Here is a 21,926-nt window from a genome sequence, read left to right on the forward strand (position 1 = left end):
AAGCCTGGGGACTTTCAAAAGGGGCATGTTATCAGCTGAGCCAAGCTTGCCTCTCAGAACCTGTTTCTTCCTGTGGAAAACAGGACTATAACACCTGCCTGGCAGGTGGGTGGGATTTTCACATAGTAAGGGCTTGATTTGTACAAGGTCACCTCCTGCCTTTCTTGGCATTGAGGTCCAGGGTCCAAACTCAGGTGGGTGACATACATGAAGGGCCGGCTGTGAGAAAAACGACAGTGCAAATTCCATGATTGATGGCAGCAGACAGTCAGCCTCAGTGTCTAGGACACCATGGGGAAGGGGGGCGGATTGTGGCTGATTGGGGAGTACACCCCCATCTAAGGAGGCTGTCCCTTCGGGGCTCCAGCTGAATGCTGCCAGGCAGGAAGCATGCTCAGACTGCCAAATTTTAGTTTTCCAAGAGAAGCTGGAAATCTTACTGTCAAATGAAATCTTCTAATGTTTAGAAGTTAATCAGTTAATTCCTTTTTAAAACTGATTTTAAAATGTGTTTAGCGCTGTGGGTCAAACAAGCATGTCTGAGGGTCAGTTTTTGCCGGTTTGTGTCTGCTGCAGGCCCTTTCCTCCCCTGCCCCCTCCTGGGAGCACAGCTGGGCTCTGACAGGCCGAGTAGATAAAAACAGGCCTTCCACAGACACAGACCAGCCCTAAAGTGAGCAGAGTCAGGCACACCCCTCATTTTCTTTAATTCTCATTATAGCCGTGGGGGAGCAGGAGGTGGGTTCTTCAGGGTCCCCAAGGAGGAGAAGGGTGTTGCTTGAAGTCACAGAGCTGATAAGCGGTGGGCTGGCCTGACTTGCTGCCCAGGCTTCACCCAGGAAGAGGAGCTTGTTGGCTGGGCTGGTGTGTGAGGACCCCAGGGTTGGGCTTCCAGGGCTGAAATGAAGGGTACTGAGGGCCCAGAGCACCCTTCCTATATCCTTTGCTGACTTCTTCCAGCTCCAGCTAAGCTTCCTGTACACCAACCATGTAGCTGTTGAATTCCTATTTTCCAGAGAAGGAAACAGGCAGGCATGGGAGGCAGATCCTGACCCTCACTGGAACCTGGGCCCTTTCTCTCTCTCCCTGTCTCTCTTTGTTTTAAAGAGTTTCTTGTTCTGTTACCCAGGCTGATCATAGCTCACTGCAGCCTCAAACTCCTGCGCTCAAGAGATCCTCCTGCCTCAGCCTCCGGCAGGACTATAAGTACATGCCACCACACCTGGCTAATTTCTTTTCTTTTTAATTTAAATTTTTTGTAGAGATGGGATCTTGCAATGTTGCCCATGCAGGTCTGGAACTCCTGGCCTCAAGCAGTCATTCCACCTTGGCTTCCCAAAGCACTGGGATTACAGCCGTGGTACTCAGCCCCAGGGCCCTTTCCCTTGACCATCTTCCCAGTCACCCTGGTTTATAACGTCCTTTTCCATAGCCCAAGGGCCAGATGGATCAGAGGTTGCAAGTTGGTGACCTAGGGGTCAAAGTTGGCTCATGAAGGTGTTTTGTCTGGGCGTGGTGGCCCATGCCTGTAATCGCAGCACTTTGGCAGGCCAAGGCAGCCAGGTCACCTGAGGCCAGAAGTTCAAGACCACCCTGGCCAACATGGGGAAACTCCGTCTCTAATAAAAATTTTAAAAATTAGCTGGGTGTGGTGGTGTGTGCCTGTAGCCCCAGCTACTCGGGAGGCTGAGGCATGAGAATTGCTTGAACCTGGGAGGCAGAGGTTGCAGTGAACTGAGATTGTACCACTGCACTCCAGCCTGGACGACAGAGTGAGACTTGGTCTCAAAAAAAAAAAAAAGTGTTTTGTTTAGCCTGTATATTTTTTAAATGAGCCAATATTTAAAATACAGATATCCAGGCCGGGATTACAGGGTCATGCCTATAATCCCAGCACTTTGGGAGGCCAAGGCAGGCAAATCACCTGAGGTTGGGAGTTTGAGACCAGCCTGACCAACATAGAGAAACCCCGTCTCTACTAAAAATACAAAATTAGCTGGACATGGTAGTGCATGCCTGTAATCCCAGCTACTCAGGAGGCTAAGGCAGGAGAATCACTTGAACCTGGGAGGCGGAGGTTGCATTGAGCCAAGATAGCACCATTGCACTCCAGCCCTCCAGCCTGGACAACAAGAGCAAAACTCTGTCTCAATAAATAAATAAATAAATAAATAATAAATTAATAAATAAATAAAAATACAGATATCCAGATACATGACTTAGCTAAAAAAAAAATTTAGGAAACCTGGAGGCACAGAGGCCACATTCACTTCCCTGCTTAAATACTTCCAAGGGGCAGGACACACTGGCTCACTAGGTGCTAGGCATAATCCTATTCTAGAGATGGGATCTTGCTATGTTGCCCATGCTTGTCTGGAACTCCTGGCCTCAAGTGGTCAAGGTATAATCCTATTACTTTGGGAGGCTGAGGTGGGAGGATCGCTTGAGCCTAGGAGTTTGGCTCTTAGACCAGCCTGGGCAACATGGCAAAACCTCATCTCTACAAAAAATACAAAAATTGACCTGGCATGGTGGCGCACACCTGTAGTCCCAGCTACTTGGGAGGCTGAGGTGGAAGGATCATTTGAGCCAGTAGGTCAAGGCTGCAGTGAGCCAAGATCGAGCCACTGCACTCCAGCCTAGGCAACAGAGTGAGACATTGTCTCAAAGAAAAAGAAAATACTTCCGGGGTTTCCGGTTCCCTTAGGCTAACCCCCCTCCTCCACCACGCCTCCTGATCGGCTGCCTCCTCTTCCGCTGCCCTTTCCAACTCCACTCCAGCTCTTCGTGGCTGGCTCAGATGGTAACCGCCTCAGACGGGCTTTTCTTGACCACATGTCTAAACCAGCTGCCCACTCCTTTTTCTTCACAGCATCCATTATTTGAAATAATATGATTTATTTGCTACTTGTTTATTACCTTCCTCCCAATCTTTCTGCATCTATAAGGCAGGGACCCCACATTTCTTAATCACTGCTGTATCCCCAGTCCCAAGAGTAATGCCTAGAACATTGCCTGTGTGCTCAGTAAATGCTGAGTTAATGGAATAATTCCTAATTGGCCACAATTGGCAGGAATTGAGTGCAGTTGCCCCTTTAGAAGGGGCCAGTGCCCTCTAGTTTGCCACAGTCCCCACCACTCCCTCTTGTCTCCCTCAGTCTGAGGATATCAGGAGTCTTTCATTATCTCCCTTGCTCAATTGTTTTCCTTACAGGAGAAAACAAATATTTATCTGTGTCCATATCACTATCAAAAGGCCAAAGATGAAGATGGACTCAATTCATGCCACTCAAATCTGATGCCTGCCTCACCCCTGCAGGCTGGTGACCATCCAGTGATCCCAAGAATTCCACCAGACCTCTCCCGTGCTTCTGGCCTGCTTCCTACTGCCTCCTGGATGTCACCCTCCATAAGCCCATGGGAACTCCAGTTCCACTTCTGAAACCCAGTGCCCCATCGTCCTCTGCAAAACTGTTCCTCTTCCTGTGTCCTCCTCTTAGTGATGGTCCCCCTCCCCCACCTAAGCCAGAGCCTGGGGGACCCAGTAGTGCACAGCATCGACTGCGTCCCCATCCAGAGACCTGAGGTCTGGCTAGGGACCCAGAGGTGTAAATGGTAGATGCAGAGTGACATGAGCCTGTTACAGGAGGAGCAAGAGGCTGCAGGAATCCCCAGGAAGCTGGTAGCGAAACAAGACCCACTAGAGGAGGAGGCGTTTTAACGGAGACCTGAAGGTGTAATAAGAGACAGCCAGGCCAGAAGGGAGGGAGAGATTCCTCCAGAAGAGGGTGTGTAGAAGCTGAGATCGTGGGGGAGAGAGACTGTGTGTGTGTCTGTGTGTGTGTGTGTGTGTGTGTGTGTACATGTTTTGGGGGTGGGAGTGGGTAATGAAAGATAAATCCCAGCACTTGAGTAGAAACATAGGGGCTTAGGAGCATATTAAAGAGTTGGACTTTACCCCAAATGTAAGAAGGAGTCATTAAAGATTTCTCTATTGTCCATTAGAAAAAAAAAGGACTAGGCACACACATAACCACAATTTAAACATCACAAAGGGGCACACAAAGAAAAGTTTCTCGCACCCTCAGATCCCTGCTCTTCCTTCTGGGAGACACAGTCACTGTAAAAGTTTTATAGGATTCCATCCAGAAATTCTCTCTTTATAAATAAACCCATCCATGTGGGTCCTTTTCCTTGGCTACATGCGTGGGATCCTAGTAGCCATGCTGTCCCCTGCTTTTTTCAATTAATTTATCTTGGGTGCTTTCCCTCATTACCCCACACCTTCTAGTAGCTGCCCGGTGCCCCGTGTGGTTGTCCCACAGTTCACAGAACCTGCTTCCCAGTATTGTTCTTATCACTAGCCATGCCCTTGGGTACCCCAGGACCATCTTCAGGACCCCAGGTCTATCTTTAGGACCATGCCTAGAGGTGGGCTTGGTGGCTCAAATGCTATGTGTGTTGTAAACTTTGATAGAAATTGATAAATGTCCTTCCAAAAAGATTACAACCAATTTACATTTCCGGCAAGAATGAGGAGGGTTTTGAGCCAAGGAGGGCACGGTTGGCTCTGCATCTTAGGTCATTCAGTCATTCATGGAACAAATCTGTATGGGGATCTTCCTTGCTTACTGCACGTGTGCGAGGTCTCAACTCTGGGATATATCAGATAGCACAGCGAAGTCCCCACCTCCTGGAGCTGGCATTTTAATGAGAGCAACACACCACAAGCAATAAACAAATATATGTGATATGTTAGATGGTGACAGGTACTATGGAGGAAAACTGAGCAGAATAAGAGGGTGGAGATTGCCAGCCAGAGCTGGGGAGGAGGCGGTTTTATATTGCATGGGTCAGGGAAAACCTTGGGGAGCCGACCATGCAGGTATTTGGAGAGAAATCTCTCCATGCAGAAGAAGCAGGCAGCGCCAAGGCATGGAGGCAGGTGTGTTCAGGGCTTAGTGAAGCACCCAGCATGGCTGAAGCAGTGTGAGGGAAAGGGAGAGCAGCAGCAGAAAGGGCAGAGGAGGTGATGGGTCCTGAAGGTGCAGGGACTTCTGAGCCATTCTAAGGAGTTTACTTTTAACTTTGCGTGCCGTGGGGAGACACTGCCTGGTTCCAAGCAGAGGGGGGACATGATTTGTCTCGGGTTTTACTAAGATCCCTCTGGCTGCTGTGTTGAGAATAAGCTATGGGGCAAAGGAAAACGTAGGGATAATCCAGGTGAGAGATGGTGGGGGGTTCACCGAGGGCAGTGGCCAGGTGCTGGATATATTCTGAAGTTAACTCCATTATGTTTTGCTGATAGATGTGGGGTGTGAAAGTCAAGGGTGATTTGGGATTTGGGCCTGAACATTAAAGCGATGGTTTTGGAGCAGGTTTGGAGGGATCAGGAGCTCTACTCCCTTTGGCTACTGAATGTGTAATGGAACGGGGTTGCTTGTAGGTCCAGCTGCCTGCTGGACCCTCTTCTTCGATATCCTCTAGGCACCACAAACTCAGCTTGTCCAAAAACAGATCTCCCCCTTTCCTACATCTCCTGCCCAGCACCATCACCCACCAGCCCTCACCCTAGCCAGTACCCTGCAGACCACGCCTGCTGTTACCAATATAGCCTATTGGTACCTGTCAGTTTTCCTTTGGATTTCTCAATTCTGCCTTTAACTACCATCTCCAGGACCTCTGCTGTGCTGTCTCTCATCGAGATTCCTGCAACTGCTCAGGGCCTGTTGCAGGGAAAGGGCTAGGTGAATGAATGAAGGATTAAATGGATGAAAGAGTAAATGAATGATTTACCAGCTTCCTAATAGGTCTTGGCCAACCCCTGTCCTCCTTCAGCCCAGCCTCCATACCATCCCAGAGGAACCTTTGAAAACACGCATATCTGACTATGTCCCTTCCTTGACTATATACCATTCACAGCTCTCCAGGGCCTACATAGACATAAACTGGTGGCCTACAGGCAAGTCATGTTTGGCCCACCTAGTGTTTGGGTTTTTTTTTTAAAAAACTTGAATTAATTAGCATATTTTACATTAAAGTCTGGATTTCCCACTTAAGCAACTGGAAGAATCGGTATTACCAGGTTGCCTTTTTCCAGGATAGCACTTGGCTGATGGAGTAGTGGTTCTCCCTTTATTATTTTGTTTATTTTGTTTTATTTGTTTATTTTTGAGATGGAGTTTTGCTCTGTTGCCCACTCTGGAGTGCAGTGGCACGATCTTGGCTCACTGCAACCTCTGCCTCTTGAGTTCAAGCAATTCTCCTGCCTCGGCCTCCCGAGTAGCTGGGATTACAGGCATTCACCACCACACATGGCTAAGTTTTTTGTATTTTTAGTAGAGACAGGGTTACACTACATTGGCCAGGCGGGTCTTGAACTCCTGACCTCTACTTGTCCATCAGCCTCGGCCTCCCACAGTGCTGGGATTACAGGCGTGAGCCACCGCACCCGGCCATTGCTTTAGACAGAGCATGTGCTCTCTAATTTGCCATAGTCCCTACCACTCCCTTTTGTCTTATACCTAACCCACTTCCCTCACTTAAATTACCTACCTGACCCCTGGACATCAGAGTTTGTAGCCCCTGGCCTAGAGGACAAAAGCATAACTTCTGGATAGTGTGTTGCATGGGGTGGGGTTGAACAGGGAGGGGCGATGGTAAGCAAAGTTGAAAAGTTAGGCTGTGGGTGGGGTGCAGTGGCTCACGCCTGCAATCCCAGCCTGAGGGAGGCTGAGGTGGGTGGATCACCTGAGGTTGGGAGTTCGAGATCAGCCTGACCAACAAAATACAAAATTAGCTGGGCGTGGTGGCACATGCCTGTAGTCCCAGCTACTTGGGATGCTGAGGCAGGAGAATCGCTTGAACCCAGGAGGCGGAGGTTGCAGTGAGCTGAGATGGCACCATTGCACTCCAGCCTGGGCAACAAGAGCGAAACTCTGTTTTAAAAAAAAGAAAGAAAGAAAGAAAAAGAAAGTTAGGCTGTGACCAAATTGTGAAGGGCCTTGAATGTCATTTTAAGATGTCTTTATACAGAGGGCCACTGGGAGAGTGAAGCAGGGGAGTGACATGCTTGGGTTTGTGTTTTTAATCCAGGTCCTCTGACAGGTGGGGACCCGACGGGACACAGCACTCAGTGAGGAAGGGGAAAAGGAAGAGGCTCCTCCCCCACTGAGCTTTGGGAAGTCTGAGTCAGCTCTCTCTCTGTTTCAGAACCAGACAGCAGCCTTGGGTGCAGGCGTGGTCCTGAGGGCAGATGGGCACTGCTGAAGACCCGGCCTGGCTCCAGCTGCTTCAAAAGGACTCCAGCCCCCCAGGACCCCGACCCACAGCCTTCTTCTGCCCACAGGATGGGAGCCTGGGGGCTGGCAGCCCGGCCATGAGGGATTACTGCCCCTCCCAGCAAAAGGCAAGCCCTGCATCCCCCAGGTACACCCCTAACCAAAGTCCAGGCATGGAGTCTAGACACAGAAGCCCCAGTGGGGCTGGGGAAGGGGCCTCCTGCTCTGATGGCCCCAGAGGGAGCCTAGCCTGCCCCTCCCCAACCTGCTTCTCTCCCCAGGAGGCACCCTCCAAGGAGACACTGGAGGCACATGGAGCCTCCATCTCAGGGACACCAGAAACCACCATGTCTGGGAAGCCAGAGCCTGTGTCCTCTGTGAAAACTGAGCCCAAATCCTCAGATGACAGAATTCCTATGTTCTTGGAGAAGATGGATTCCAAGTCCTCAAAGCAGGCTGATTCCACTTCCATAGGAAAGGAGGATCCTGGGTCCTCGCAGAAGGCAGATCCCATGTTTACAGGAAAAGCAGAGCCTGAAATCTTAGGAAAGGGGGATCCTGTAGCTCCTGGAAGGATGGATCCCATGACTCTAAGAAAGGAAGATCTTGGATCCCTGGGAAAAGTAGATTCTTTGTGCTTCAGCAAGATGGATACAGTGTCACCGAGAAAGGAGGATCCTGTGTCCTCAGACAAAGTGGACCCTGTATTCCCAAGAAAGGAGGAGCCCAGGTATTCAGGAAAAGAGCATCCTGTGTCCTCAGAAAAGGTGGCTCCTACATCTGCAGAAAAGGTAGATCTTGTGTTGTCAGGAAAGAGAGATCCTGGGCCCTTGGGAAAGGCAGATCCTGTGTGCTTGGAAAGCATGGATTCTGTGTCCACAGGAAAGACAGAGCCTGGGCTCCTGGGCAAGCTGACTCCAGGCTCATCAGGCAAAAATGGGCCTGTATCCTCTGGGACAGGGGCTCCTAGGTCCTCGGGAAGGCTGGATCCCACATGCTTGGGGATGGCAGATCCCACATCTGTGGGAAATGTAGAAACTGTGCCCACCACAAAAGAGGACTCCCGGTTCCTGGGAAAGATGGACGCTGCCTCCTCAGGAGAGGGGCGTCCTGTGTCTGGCCACACAGATACCACGGCTTCAGCAAAGACAGATCTCACGTCTTTGAAAAATGTGGATCCCATGTCTTCAGGCAAGGTGGATCCAGTTTCTCTGGGAAAGATGGACCCCATGTGCTCAGGAAAGCCAGAGCTCTTGTCCCCTGGACAGGCAGAGCATGGGTCTGTGGGAAAGGCAGGAACTGTATCCTCAGGAAAAGAGGACCCCGTATCTGTGGAAAGTAGAAAGACATCATCTGAGAAAGTCAATCCTGAGTCTTTGGGAAAGACAAACCCTGTGTCTTCAGGTCCAGGCGATACTAGGTCCTTGGGGACAGCAGGTCCCCCATCTGCAGTAAAGGCTGAGCCAGCAACTGGGGGAAAAGGAGATCCCCTGTCTTCGGAGAAGGCAGGTCTGGCGGCCTCTGGAAAGGCGGCTCCCACAGCCTCAGGGAAGGCCAAGCCCCTGGAGGCAGGCAAGGAGGACCCTGTGAGCAGGGGAAAGGCAGACGCTGCCCCCTCTGGACAAGGGGACTCTGTGTCTATAGGTAAAGTGGTCTCAACTCCAGGAAAAGCAGTCCCGGTGCCCTCGGGGAAGGTGGATCCCGTGTCCCTGGGAAAAGCAGAAGCTATCCCAGAGGGAAAGGTGGGTTCTCTGCCTCTAGAGAAGGGGAATCCTGTTAACACCACAAAGGCGGATCCCAAGGCCTCCGGGAAAGCAGAGGCGCAGTCTGGCGGCAAAGCAGAAACGAAGCTCCCTGGGCAAGAGGGCGCCACAGCACCAGGAGAAGCAGGGGCTGTGTCTTTGAACAAGGAGACACCGCAGGCCTCAGAGAAGGTGGATCCTGGATCCTGCAGAAAAGCAGAGCCCCTTGCTTCAGGGAAGGGAGAGCCTGTGTCCCTGGGGAAGGCCGACTCTGCACCTTCCAGAAAAATGGAGTCCCCATCCTTGGGGAAGGTGGCCTCCCTGACTCTGGAGAAGACCAAGCCGTCCTCCTCCTCCAGGCAGTTAGACGGCAAAGGCCTCGGCTCAGCCCGGTCTCCCGAGGGTGCCAGGGGCAGTGAAGGCCGCGTGGAGCCGAAGCCCGAGCCTGTGTCCAGCACCGAGGCCGCCAGCCTCGGCCAGAAAGACCTGGAAGCAGCTGGGGCCGAGAGAAGCCCCCGCCTAGAGGCCGCAGCGACCCCACCGGGACCGCGGACTCGCGACAACTTTACCAAGGCGCCATCGTGGGAGGCGAGCGCCCTGCCGCCGCCGCGCGAGGACGCGGGCACTCAGGCGGGCGCGCAGGCCTGCGTCTCAGTGGCCGTGAGCCCCATGTCTCCGCAGGACGGCGCTGGGGGCCCGGCCTTCAGCTTCCAGGCGGCGCCTCCCGCGCCCAGCCCCGCACCCAGACCGCCCTCGCGCCGGGATGCGGGCCTACAGGTGTCGCTGGGCGCCGCCGAGACGCGCTCCGTGGCCACTGGGCCCATGACACCGCAAGCTGCCGCGCCGCCCGCCTTCCCCGAAGTGCGAGTGCGGCCGGGCTCAGCTCTGGCGGCCGCCGTGGCGCCCCCGGAGCCGGCTGAGCCCGTGCGAGACGTGAGCTGGGACGAGAAGGGCATGACGTGGGAGGTATACGGCGCCGCCATGGAGGTGGAGGTGCTGGGCATGGCCATCCAGAAGCATCTGGAGCGACAGATCGAGGAGCATGGCCGCCAAGGGGCGCCCGCGCCGCCGCCCGCTGCCCATGCGGGCCCCGGCCGTTCGGGCTCGGTGCGCTCCGCGCCGCCCGATGGAGCCGCCAAGCGTCCACCCGGCCTCTTCCGCGCGCTGCTGCAGAGTGTGCGTCGGCCACGGTGCTGTTCGCGAGCGGGACCCACGGCCGAGTGATCTGTCCCCATTTTGTACGCCCGAGTTTCCGACCTTCTCAGGCTCCCTTCTTGATCACAGGCCCCTAGAAGGGGTCCCCTCTGCGTGCCACAGGCCTCCGAGGGGATGTGCAGCCTCTAGGGCTGTTGCGTCCCCGTCTTTATAGCCTCTCCCTTCACAAACACAGAAGAACCCCTTCTACCAAGTTCCCTTATGGCCACGAGCCCACGAACCCGGCCAGCCCTGACGCCCCACTGTTCCCTCACAGCCCTCAGCTCTACTCCCGGTCACACTGGGCGACCACGGGGACCTGCTCAGCACCCCCACCTCCCACCCCCTGAGAGCTGGGGCAGGCTCCTGGGATGTCCAGACTGGTGCGTTGTGGTCTCCGGTGGGGCCAGATCCCCAGAACAGGGAGAGACTGCATGCAAGTCTAAGTGGCAGAAGCTTCAAGTGGGTGAGGATCGGTGTGTGAGACCCCCGAGTGGGCACGGCTCTGAATGTGAGGCCCCGGGCGACACGTTAGGTAGAAAAAGTATGAGCATCTCCACTCAGTGGCTGACCCCGTGGCCGGGGCGTCTCTTGCATGCTGTTGGTGGTCCTTCCCCAGTTCCTATCTCCCACCCGCCTGGTTCCAGCCCCATGCCCTCTCCCACTGAGTCACAGGTTTGAGATTCCCAGAGAGGCCAAAGACAGCTGCAGGAAGTACCCTGGGGGCTCAGCTGAGAGACAGCGAGAGTCACAGAAAGGCCAGAGGGTCTCAGGAAGGTCTGGAGGTCACAGCTGGGCTCACAGAAGCTCTTGGACCCTGGCATCCTGGGTGACAGCTGTTCTTAGGTATTGGGGACAGGACAGAGAGCTCATTCTATAACCACGGTTGTCTTTTAAAGGTCACCCTCTCCAGCCCCTTGTCACCCCGTGCTGTGAGCCCCACAAGTCCCCTGTGACCACTCAGTGCCCCATCCCCACCCCTCCAGCCGCAGTTTTTGGCTACAAACTGTCACAGCATACATTGGTAATAAAATGTTTCCCCAACCCCGTCTGCCGTGATTGGCCAAAAGCCGGAGGCAGGGCAGTGTCATATATTTTCATCTCCAGTGAGACAGGTGCCGTTAGGGTGTAGTGGGGCCTCTTCGAGGGGGGCCAGAAGAGGGGGGCCTCTGTCACAGGTCCGTGGTGTCCAGGCCAGCGTTGGTGTAGGACGGCCCCTCCAGCTGTCCACTTGCACCTGCCTGCTGTCTTGACAGGACCACGCTCAGGGGCTCTGGATCTGGCTCTGGTGGTGTGTGCGGTGGCCTGTACTCCTGCAGGGAGAGGGAGAGGAGGTGTGAAGGGCAAGGTAAGGTGGGGCAAGCGCCCCAGGCCCTAGGGGAGTGCATGGGCTTCAAGCTCAGGACCAATGGTTCCTTGGCAGGGGTCCCACCCTGCCCCTCCTGGGGCCTCTGGTCCAGGCTGTGTCCCAGAGGTGGCCCTTGCTAATGGTGATGCAGATCAGGTGAGGGGGAGGGTGTGGCCTGGGGGGTCCACTCTGGCCTTTGCCCTGCCCACCAACACTGTGGCACTCTGCTATTCAGCCCAGTTCTGGATAATGCTAGGCCCTGTGTCCTGTGCCGAGGAGCCGGCCCAGCGCAGTTCCTGCCCCCTGCACCCCACGGCAGGCACCGTGTGGGTCAAGGTCCATCCATTACCTCAACCACCCACTGAAAACCTCTGAGGGAGGGAACATGTCCTCTCTTCACAGATGTGGAAACTGAGGCTTAGAGAGCTCTACTAGTGAAGAGGGGGCAGACCACTGGTCTTGCTGGTTTAAAAGTGTGTCCATGGTGTGACACTGCCCTGGTTGAATTTGACGTCTCTTTTTGCTGCCCTCGGAGGGCAGCCCACAGGCAGGTCCCACCTGCAGTTCATCATGGCACACACTCATCTCCCCTGGCCTTCCTCTTCCACCTTCCCATGCAACATGCTGTGTGCGTGCACACACACACCCTCCTGTGGAACAGCCAGGTCCCCAAGCTCAGCTGCTCTGCTACAGAGACACCCACAGGGCCAGAGCCCCAGTCACCACTGCCCTCCCCAGGGCACTCCAAGGGCTTTTTCCAGACTGGGGCTCTTCAGGTCCCTAGTAAACAGTGGAACATCTGAGGGGTCCAGAGGGCTAAGCATTCTGCCTGTGTTCCTCAGAGCCCTCAAGACAGACCCTGAGTGGAGAGCTGCAGGCTCAGTGCCACCCACGATAACATGACCTGGTGCTAGAAACCAAAGACCCAGGTTCTGGTCTGCTCCTGCCCTGCATGCTGTCCCACTTTGAGCAAGTCAGCACCCCTCTCTGGATGTCAATTTCCTTGCTGGTTATTTGGGGAGGTTAGAGTGATAATCTCTGCAGCCACTCACACCTGCCACACAGACATGTGTGGAGCTTAGACAAGTCAGGGGACCAAGAGATTCCTGGGAAAACTGCGCCACCCGCGCCACCCCAGCCATGGGAGATCAGGGGGCCTGCCCAGAGACCCACAAAACTCACTCACTCACTGCTGCAGGAGAGACGGCGGAGCCTTCGGCAGCTTCTCAGAAATATAGCAACCCCCTGCCCTCCTAGGACAAAATCTGAGCAGTCTTCTGGCTTTGAAGACTTTCAGTGACTTGTCCCCCTCCCTCTCCAGACCCTTCTCCTAGTTCCCTGCCCCTCCCCAGTCCACAGATCCAGCCGCACCTCAGGGGGTCCTTAACTCCACTCCCTCGGGCTTGGAGCAGCATCAGCCTCTGCCACAGGCCATGCACTCCAGCAGACAAGACTGTTCCTTTGTCTCAGTTCCCCAGACATGTTCATTGGAGTTTTGGCCACTAACCATCTCCTAGCATCTACCCAGAGGCCTCCAGCGCTGCCTGGCTGCCTGCGTTACCACCCACACAACCATACCTGGGGCCTCTCCAGAGGCTTCTGTGCCAGATTCCCTGCACCGTGTTATACCTGGGCCCCTGTGCAACATTCTACCATTTTAAAGACCAAGAGAGGCTTTAGTTGACCAAATCTTTCCGTGTAAGGAGTCCTCAGGGAAAACAAATTCTGAACCATGAAGTCAGGCTGGGAGCCCCTAGCGGGCAGGGACCTGGCCAAGGCCAGAACCCAGACTGGGGGAAAATGTGGGTGGATCCTGCGCAACACCACACACAGAACCTCAGACTGTCACAGCTCCAATGGGCCTTAGAGTGTCTCCTCCAGAGGTGGCTTTTAAAGTAGGAAGGAGAGAGGGCAGTTCCTTCTGTTTCCAGAGAGCCACCCCTCCATGTGCAGGACCCACCCCGCACTCAGCCCGCTGACCTGCTCTTGCGGTGTCCACCCTGCCTGCACCTTAGCATCCCCTGAGCAGCTTTCACAACAGGTCCACGCCCAGGCCCCACGTGGGCCATCAGAATCAGAACGCTTGGTCTTTAAAATACTAGAATGTTGCACCCATGGACCTGGGTGTGACCTGGGCATCAGTATTCTTCAAGAGCTCCTCAGATGCTTTTACGTAGCAGGCCAGTCTATGAACACTTGATCTCATCCAACCAACTCACCTGTTTAACAGATGGCGGTACTGTTGTTTATTTGAACCTGTCTTCTCTCCTTTGCTAGACTATGCTCGTTCACCTCTGGATCTCTTTCCCCATCCCCAGCTGGCTTTCCTGTAACGGCCATAAAGGGCTGGAGGCAGATTGGTGAGCGCTTGTTTGTGCCAAGTGGTTCTTATGCCTGCCCTTATTTAATCCTCACAATGGCCCTGCATGGTTGATGTTCCCATCCCCATTTACAGGTGAAAACACTGAGAAGCAGAGGCAAGAAGTCAACCTCTCAGGGTCACACAGTGAACCAGTGGAGGAGCAGGAATTGAACCCCATTCCAAAGCCGCAGGGCTTCCTGGGGCCTGGTGCAGAGAAGCAGAACTGCCCATGTCAGTAGCAGGTCCCTTGAACTCTGTCCTGAACCCCTCCACAGGAGAACCCAAGTTGGAATCTCCAGGCACCAATTCATCCCCCATCTTGCCTTGATTTCCTGACTATTCTTGTCCACATCCACAGAGTTGTCGTCCAGGGAGTTGATGCTGTAAGAGGTGATGGAGCGCAGGTGTTGGCAGGCCCAGTCCTCCCTTGCTGTGCCCAGGAACCACCACCTCCATCATCACCACCACCATCACCACCACAACTACCACCATCATCACCATCACCACCACCAGTGTCATCACAACTACCATCATCACTACCACCACCACCATCACCTCAGCACCAAAACCATCATCACCACCACCATCATCATTGTCATCATCACCATCATCACCACCATCACTACCATCACCATCACCACCACCATCACAGTAACTACCACTACTACCATGACCACCACCATCACCATTGTCATCACCATCACCCACCACCACTACCATCACCACCATCACCACCACCTCAACACCAACACCATCACCACCACCATCACCATTGTCATCACCATCACCCACCACCACTACCATCACCACCATCACCACCACCTCAGCACCAACACCATCACCACCATCATCATTGTCATCACCACCATCATCACCACCATCACCATCACCACCATCACCATCACCACCACCATCACAGTAACTACCACTACTACCATGACCACCACCATCACCATTGTCATCACCATCACCCACCACCACTACCATCACCACCATCACCACCACCTCAACACCAACACCATCACCACCACCATCACCATTGTCATCACCATCACCCACCACCACTACCATCACCACCATCACCACCACCTCAGCACCAACACCATCACCACCATCATCATTGTCATCACCACCATCATCACCACCATCACCATCACCACCATCACCATCACCACCACCATCACAGTAACTACCACTACTACCATGACCACCACCATCACCATTGTCATCACCATCACCCACCACCACTACCATCACCACCATCACCACCACCTCAACACCAACACCATCACCACCACCATCACCATTGTCATCACCATCACCCACCACCACTACCATCACCACCATCACCACCACCTCAGCACCAACACCATCACCACCATCATCATTGTCATCACCACCATCATCACCACCATCACCATCACCACCATCACCATCACCACCACCACCACCACAGTAACTACCACCACTACCATGACCACCACCATCACCATTGCCATCACCATCACCCACCACCACTACCATCACCACCATCACCACTACCTCAACACCAACACCATCACCACCACCATCACCATTGTCATCACCATCACCCACCACCACTACCATCACCACCATCACCACCACCTCAGCACCAACACCATCACCACCATCATCATTGTCATCACCACCATCATCACCACCATCACCATCACCACCATCACCATCACCACCACCACCACCACAGTAACTACCACCACTACCATGACCACCACCATCACCATTGCCATCACCATCACCCACCACCACTACCATCACCACCATCACCACTACCTCAACACCAACACCATCATCACCACCATCACCATCACCTCACCGCCATCACCACCACCACAACTACTACCACTACCATGACCACCACCATCACCATTGTCATCACCATCATGACCACCAACACCATCCTCATCACCATCATCACCACCACCATCATCATCACCATCATTACCTGTACCACCACCACCACCTGTACCACCACCACCACCTAGCCTGGCTGTGAGGGGCACTGCTCACCTGACATAGTCCAAGTCATTGGAGGAAGAGAGGTACTCCAAGCCCAGGTCTTTGTTGGAGAGGTTCAGCATGGGGTTGGCTCTGGAGAGAAAGCCTAGTCAAGTGGCCTGGCCCTCAGCCACACCACCAGGCCTCTTACCTACCCTTTTACCCCTGCTCACCGCTCGTTGTTGTACATGTTAGTCCCTGGGATGGCGGGGGCTGAGGGCATCACCCCAGCTGCTGTCTTCCTGGCCTCCTTGGCAGCCTTCATAGCTCGAAGCTTCCGGTTGTAGCTGTGGGGAACCGGAAGAGGGGTCACACTGTTGCTGCACACCTATTGTGTCCCCAGTGGAGGCCCTGAGCGTGTTGCTTCACAAGATCCTGGGAGGTGAGTGTTAGCTCTATTTTACAGAGAGTAGAAGTAAGAGCCAGAGAAGGCAAATGATGTGCTGAAGGTCACATAGCCAGTGACAAGGCTTGAAGTCACACCTAGATAAGGTTGCTGACTCTATACATATTGGAAAAAGCAGCAGCATCTATTAAATGCATAGTGTGTGCCAGACGTCTTGCTGGGTGTGAGATGCACGTTACTTCCTTGAGTGCACTGAGGAATCTAGTGTCGTGCCCATTCGCAGATGAGGAAACTGAGGCTCAGGGAGGGGAGGTGACTCGCCCAAGATCTCACACTGGGTCACTGGGGAGTGAATGCATGTATACCTGTGCCTAAACCCCAGCTCTTTCTACCCCCGCCCCCAATGTCTTGGGTAGTGGGAGAGGGTGAAGGTTGTAGACACAGAGGCACTGGGAGTCGCACCTCTTCCGCACACACATGAAGGCCGTGGTCATGATCACAAGGACCAGCAGCAAAGCCACTCCCAATCCTATGATGACGCTGATGAGCTGATTTGACAGGTCTGACTCCTGGCTCTCCTGGGAGCCCTGGAGAAGGACAAGTGTGAGGGAGACTGTGGGGTCCCAGCAGCCCCACCTGCTGCCCCGCCCTGCCCGCACTCACCAGCACCACCAGCCCCAGCTGCAGCAGCTGCATCAGCGAGTCCTGATCATTCCGGATCATCCTGGCCACAGAACTTCACTTAGGCCCGAGGGACTCTGGTACACCCCAGGCTTCCTGCTCACCCTCACACCTGCCCCAAGGGCAGCCCCACTCACACGCTCAGCTCATCAAGGGTCAAGGCCGACCCATTGGGGAAGACAAAGTAGGCATCGAGGTAGGAGTGAGCTCGGGCCCTGGAGGGGGACAGAGTTGAAGAGTCAGCAGCTTGGATCACCCAGCAGGCCCCTCCTGCTACCGCTTCTCCCCCTCACCCCCACCCCCAGGCCTCTGGGCACTCACCGAGCTGCAGAATCTATGTCCTGAATGTCCACAATGTATACTGTAGTCCTGGTTGCCTGGGTAAGAGCCCTGAAAAGGAGGCAGATGTCACAGAGGGGTCTTAGCCTGGGCCTGTGGCCAGGGCTGTGCCAGTGGAATTAAGAATTGTGTGAGCGAGGAAGGGGCACCTCCTCTGGACAGCTCTGTTGGCTGAGTAGGTAGCACCTCTGTGAAAATTACAAAAGGAAATCCCTTCCTCTGGGGCTGGGTTAATAGCTTAGCAAGCAGAGTGCCCTTGTGCAGGGCACAGCCTTCGGAACTGTACATGGCAGCCCTGTTCCAAGGCCTCCCTTTGCCCTCGGCTGGGTATGGGCTTCTGGGGACATGCAGGAATGTGGTGCAGGTTAAAGTACAGGGTTAAAGACAGGGACAAGGTCAAATGTGAGTCAGGAACAGGATTGAGAGACATCCCATCCAGGTTTTGTTGGGGACCAGGCTTCTACACCCGGTTCCTCCCACCGCTCCCTCCCGGGCCCCCCAGACCTACGCATTAATCGCCTGTGTGTTGGCGCCCACCTCCGCCTTTGATGTGGAGAACTGCAGCCGCGAGCGGTAACTCTGGTCCACGGTGAAGAGCTGGGGGAAGAGGGTGTGTGGGAGATGAGGCATGAGGGACTCTGGGAGCTGGCAGAGGGCACTGGGGGCTGGAAGTGGGACTGGCACTCACATTCAGGGTGGTGTTGGCTTCCAGGGAAGGATCCACGGAAGGTGTGTCCCTGGCCTGGACTGTCACTTGGTAGGTGCCTTGGAGAGTGGAATCAAGGCTGGTCACTGGCCTGTGGAAGGCGGGAGGTGCAGGTCAGTCTTGGAACCCAAGCTGAATCCTCAGGAGACTTGTAACCTCCAGGATGGGGGACTTGCTGCCTGAAAGCTCCTATCAGGCCCCTCCTCACAACCTCCCTCCCGGGGCCACCCGCAGTTACTGAATGCTCCCAGTGAACACGTCGGCCTCGGAGAAGGTGGAGATCCAGAAGATGCCCTGGAAAGGGACGGTGGCCCCGTCCTTAGAGATGAAGTCTACTCGGAGTATGGAGAACTGGATGAGGCCATTGTTCCCTGAATCATCGTCTCTGGCCTGGGAGCAAGAGTGGATAATATCTGGGGACCCAGCCAGGCCAGGCATCCCTCCACCCCAGCAGGGATCAGAGGCAAGGGTGGCCTAGGAGGCTGGTCCTCAACGTCTCTATCCACCATCCCCATGCTGTCCCGAATAAGCAAATGGTTTCAAAAAACAGTGTGCCTGCTCTGCAAATCCAGATTTGGACAAGTCCCTGCCCCTGTCCCCCAATTCTAAACAGATCACTGCTCTAAGTCCCTCACATGTTGAAATCCTGCCCTGCTCCCCACACACCCCTGCACTGCCATATCTCACACACACACTTACACACACACACTCACACACTCTCACACACACACACTCTCACGCACACACACCCCTCACACACCCTCTCACACACACACACACCCTCACACTCTCACACACACACACCCTCACACTCTCTCTCACACACCCTCACACTCTCTCACACACACTCACACCCCCTCATACACTCTCACACTGTCACACACACCCTCACACACACACTCACACCCCCTCACACCCTCTCACACTGTCACACACACCCTCACACTCACACACACTTACACCCCCCCACACACTCTCACACTGTCACACACACCACTCACACTCTCACACTCTCACACACACCCTCACACTCACACTCACACACACCACACACACTCACACACTCACATTCTCTCACACATACTTATACACTTACACACGCCCCCTCACACTCTCACACTCACACACACACTCTCACTCTCTCACTTTAATACACTCACACTTCACATACTTATACACTTACACACGCCCCCTCACACTCTCACACTCACACACACTCTCACTCTCTCACTTTAATACACTCACACTTAGACGTGCACACACACACCCTCACACACCCTTACACACACATTTATCCTCACACTCACCCTCTCACACACACTTGTCCTCACACACATATACTCACACCCTCACTCTCACAGGCACTCACCCTCACAAAATTCACACACACACAAATACACACACTCAATTCACACACACAAATACACACACTTGATTCACACACACACAAATACACACACAAATACACACACTCAATTCACACACACTCACACAAATACACACAATTCACACACACAAATACACGCACTCAATTCACATGCACACACAAATACAACTCACACATAAAAATACACACTCAGTTCACAAATACACTCAATTCACACACAAAAAAATACACACACTCAATTCATACAAACACACACAATTCACATACAAATACACACACTCAATTCACATACACAAATACACAATTCACACAAATACACACAATTCACACACACAAATACACACAATTCACATACACAAATACACACTTGCACAGTCACACACACACACATGCACACACTCACAGTCACACACTTATACATACCCACAAACTGTCCCACACATTCTCATACACTCTCTCACCTTTATACACATACACACACACATTCACACTTGGACACACACACACACTGGCGCACACACACAGCAATGCTCAGATTTCCTAAGCACCTCCCCTGGGATCCCTCGTTTCAGTGCTAATGTGAGTACCAACTCCCCTAGTGGACCATGAAGCTGGTTGGGGAGGGGACACAAACATTTTTATTCATTCTAGTGCCTTTCAGAGAAAAATTTAACCAGCACACAGAGCTTCGAGTTCACCAACGTTACTGTTGAGGATAGGCCAACGCCGGTGCTTAAGTCTTAAAAAGAAGTCTATTTAAAGAAAATTGCCGTGGCTAAACTCATGACATTAGAACAAAATTGGCAGAAGATTGGGAAACTGTCTTAAGTCTTGAAAGTCACACAGTCACTGTCTCTAGCATGAACGTCAATGTAGCGAGGGAGAATTACTATCCTCATTTTACAAGAGGAAGCTGAAGCTCTGAGAGACCATGTCCTTACATTCAGCTCTAAGTGGGGGAGGCCAGCCCTGTCCATCTCCTATACCCATGTCCTTTCCACAGCACAGGGAGTGGCACCCACATGTCACATTCTGGGAACCGCCAGCTTCGTGTCGAAGAGGGAAACGGAGTCCCAGAGAGAGTAGGCAGCTCTCCAGGTCAGTAAGAAGCTCAGCCAGGCCCAGCCCTCAGTGGTGTGGGAGGCCTCATCCCCACACGGCATGGCCGCCACCCCTAATAAACTCGTCCACATCCAACACCATAAACAGCTCAAAGCCTTTTTATGACTTGGCTCTGACACTTTTTTTTTTTTGAGACAGAGTTTCGTTCTTGTCACCCAGGCTGGAGTGCAATGGCGCGGTCTCGGCTCACTGCAACCTCCACCTCTCGGGTTCAAGTAATTCTCCTGCCTCAGCCTCCCCAGTAGCTGGGATTACAGGCATGTGCCTCCACGCCCAGCTAATTTTGTATTTTTTAGTAGAGACGGGGTTTCTCCATGTTGGTCAGGCTGGTCACAAACTCCCGACCTCAGGTGATCCACCTGCCTTAGCCTCCCAAAGTGCTGGGATTACAGGCGTGAGCTACCGTGCCTGGCTGGCTCTGAGAATTATTTAATGACAAGGCACTGGTTTAATTTACAATTGGCTACGAGTTCTCTGTACCACTCAAGAATTCTGGCAGAGTAAGAAATATCTAGACTGCGAGTGGTGTTTGCGGTCATGACATTTTTATGAATGCTACATTTAACACAGTGAAGTTTGATTACACTGATTAGACAGGTGTTTCCCTTCTGGGGTTTTCTTTTTCATATGTTGGAGCCCACATATTTTCTTTCTACCATTAAAGGCCTGAAGGCCTCAGCTCTGTGTCCACTGGGGCTCACATAACCAACAAAGGCTGGAGCCAAGAACTTACCCGGACAGAAGCCACCTCCCGGTTGGGCAGCACAAGTTCAGGGATGATCACTGCAGGTGTGAATGGGAAGGGGGTCAGCAGGGTCGGGACACTGCCCACCTGGACCAAGGCTGGCCATGAGCGCAGCTCAGGGCTCATCCCTCTAAATCTGCCCTCAACCTCTCCACCAAAAGAGACCCCCATTACAGTCACCACTGGGCCAGTAGTTAGCAAGTCATCCACCTCCCATTGTCACAGGCCCACAGGACCATGGGGAAATAGAGGCATAGAGAGGCAAGGCCTGGCCCAGGGCCAGACAGTTAGGTCAGGCAGAGCCGGAATGGAAACTCCAATGTTGGCTGGGCATGGTGGCTCACACCTATAATCCCAGCACTTTGGGAGGCCAAATCATAAAGCGGGAAAATCACTTGAGGCCAGGAGTTCAAGACCAGCCTGGCCAACATGATGAAACCCCATCTCTACTAAAAATACAAAAATTAGCCAGGCCCAGTGGCACATGCCTATAGTCCCAGCTACTCGGGAGACTGAGGCATGAGAATTACTTGAACCTGGGAGGCAGAGATTGCAGTGAGCCGAGATGGTATCATTGCACTCTAGCCTGGGCAACAGAGCAAGACTCCATCTCAAAAAAAAAAAAAAAAATTCCAGA

The 21,926-nt window shown here is 53.4% G+C and overlaps 2 protein-coding genes across 2 annotated transcripts in view; one reads left to right on the top strand and one right to left on the bottom strand.

The window, feature by feature from the left end:
- Positions 1-7,010: 7,010 nt before the first annotated feature.
- GPRIN1 (G protein regulated inducer of neurite outgrowth 1) lies at positions 7,011-11,260 on the top strand. Its single transcript, XM_017896144.1, has one exon. The coding sequence runs from the start codon at positions 7,256-7,258 to the stop codon at positions 10,244-10,246; it is 2,991 nt and encodes a 996-aa protein (XP_017751633.1). The 5' UTR covers positions 7,011-7,255; the 3' UTR covers positions 10,247-11,260.
- A 32-nt stretch (positions 11,261-11,292) lies between these two features.
- Positions 11,293-21,926, bottom strand: part of CDHR2 (cadherin related family member 2) — a 36,024-nt gene continuing 25,390 nt past the window's right edge. Inside the window, exons 20-30 of the mRNA XM_017896029.1 lie at positions 18,274-18,425; positions 18,018-18,126; positions 17,838-17,926; positions 17,312-17,380; positions 17,128-17,205; positions 16,973-17,033; positions 16,772-16,896; positions 16,137-16,250; positions 15,976-16,056; positions 14,250-14,307; positions 11,293-11,529 (exon numbers count right to left, since the gene is read on the bottom strand). Coding sequence (XP_017751518.1) covers positions 11,389-11,529; positions 14,250-14,307; positions 15,976-16,056; positions 16,137-16,250; positions 16,772-16,896; positions 16,973-17,033; positions 17,128-17,205; positions 17,312-17,380; positions 17,838-17,926; positions 18,018-18,126; positions 18,274-18,425 — 1,077 coding nt within the window. The 3' untranslated portion in view covers positions 11,293-11,388. The remainder of the gene's footprint in view (positions 11,530-14,249; positions 14,308-15,975; positions 16,057-16,136; positions 16,251-16,771; positions 16,897-16,972; positions 17,034-17,127; positions 17,206-17,311; positions 17,381-17,837; positions 17,927-18,017; positions 18,127-18,273; positions 18,426-21,926) is intronic.

Source organism: Rhinopithecus bieti, unplaced genomic scaffold (genome assembly GCF_001698545.2).
Source record: "Rhinopithecus bieti isolate Rb0 unplaced genomic scaffold, ASM169854v2 scaffold_26546, whole genome shotgun sequence".
Lineage (NCBI taxonomy): Eukaryota > Metazoa > Chordata > Mammalia > Primates > Cercopithecidae > Rhinopithecus > Rhinopithecus bieti.

Bases quoted from the DNA above. Each gene is read 5' to 3' on its own strand.
- GPRIN1 (XM_017896144.1), top strand. From the start codon at position 7,256: ATGGGCACTGCTGAAGACCCGGCCTGGCTCCAGCTGCTTCAAAAGGAC.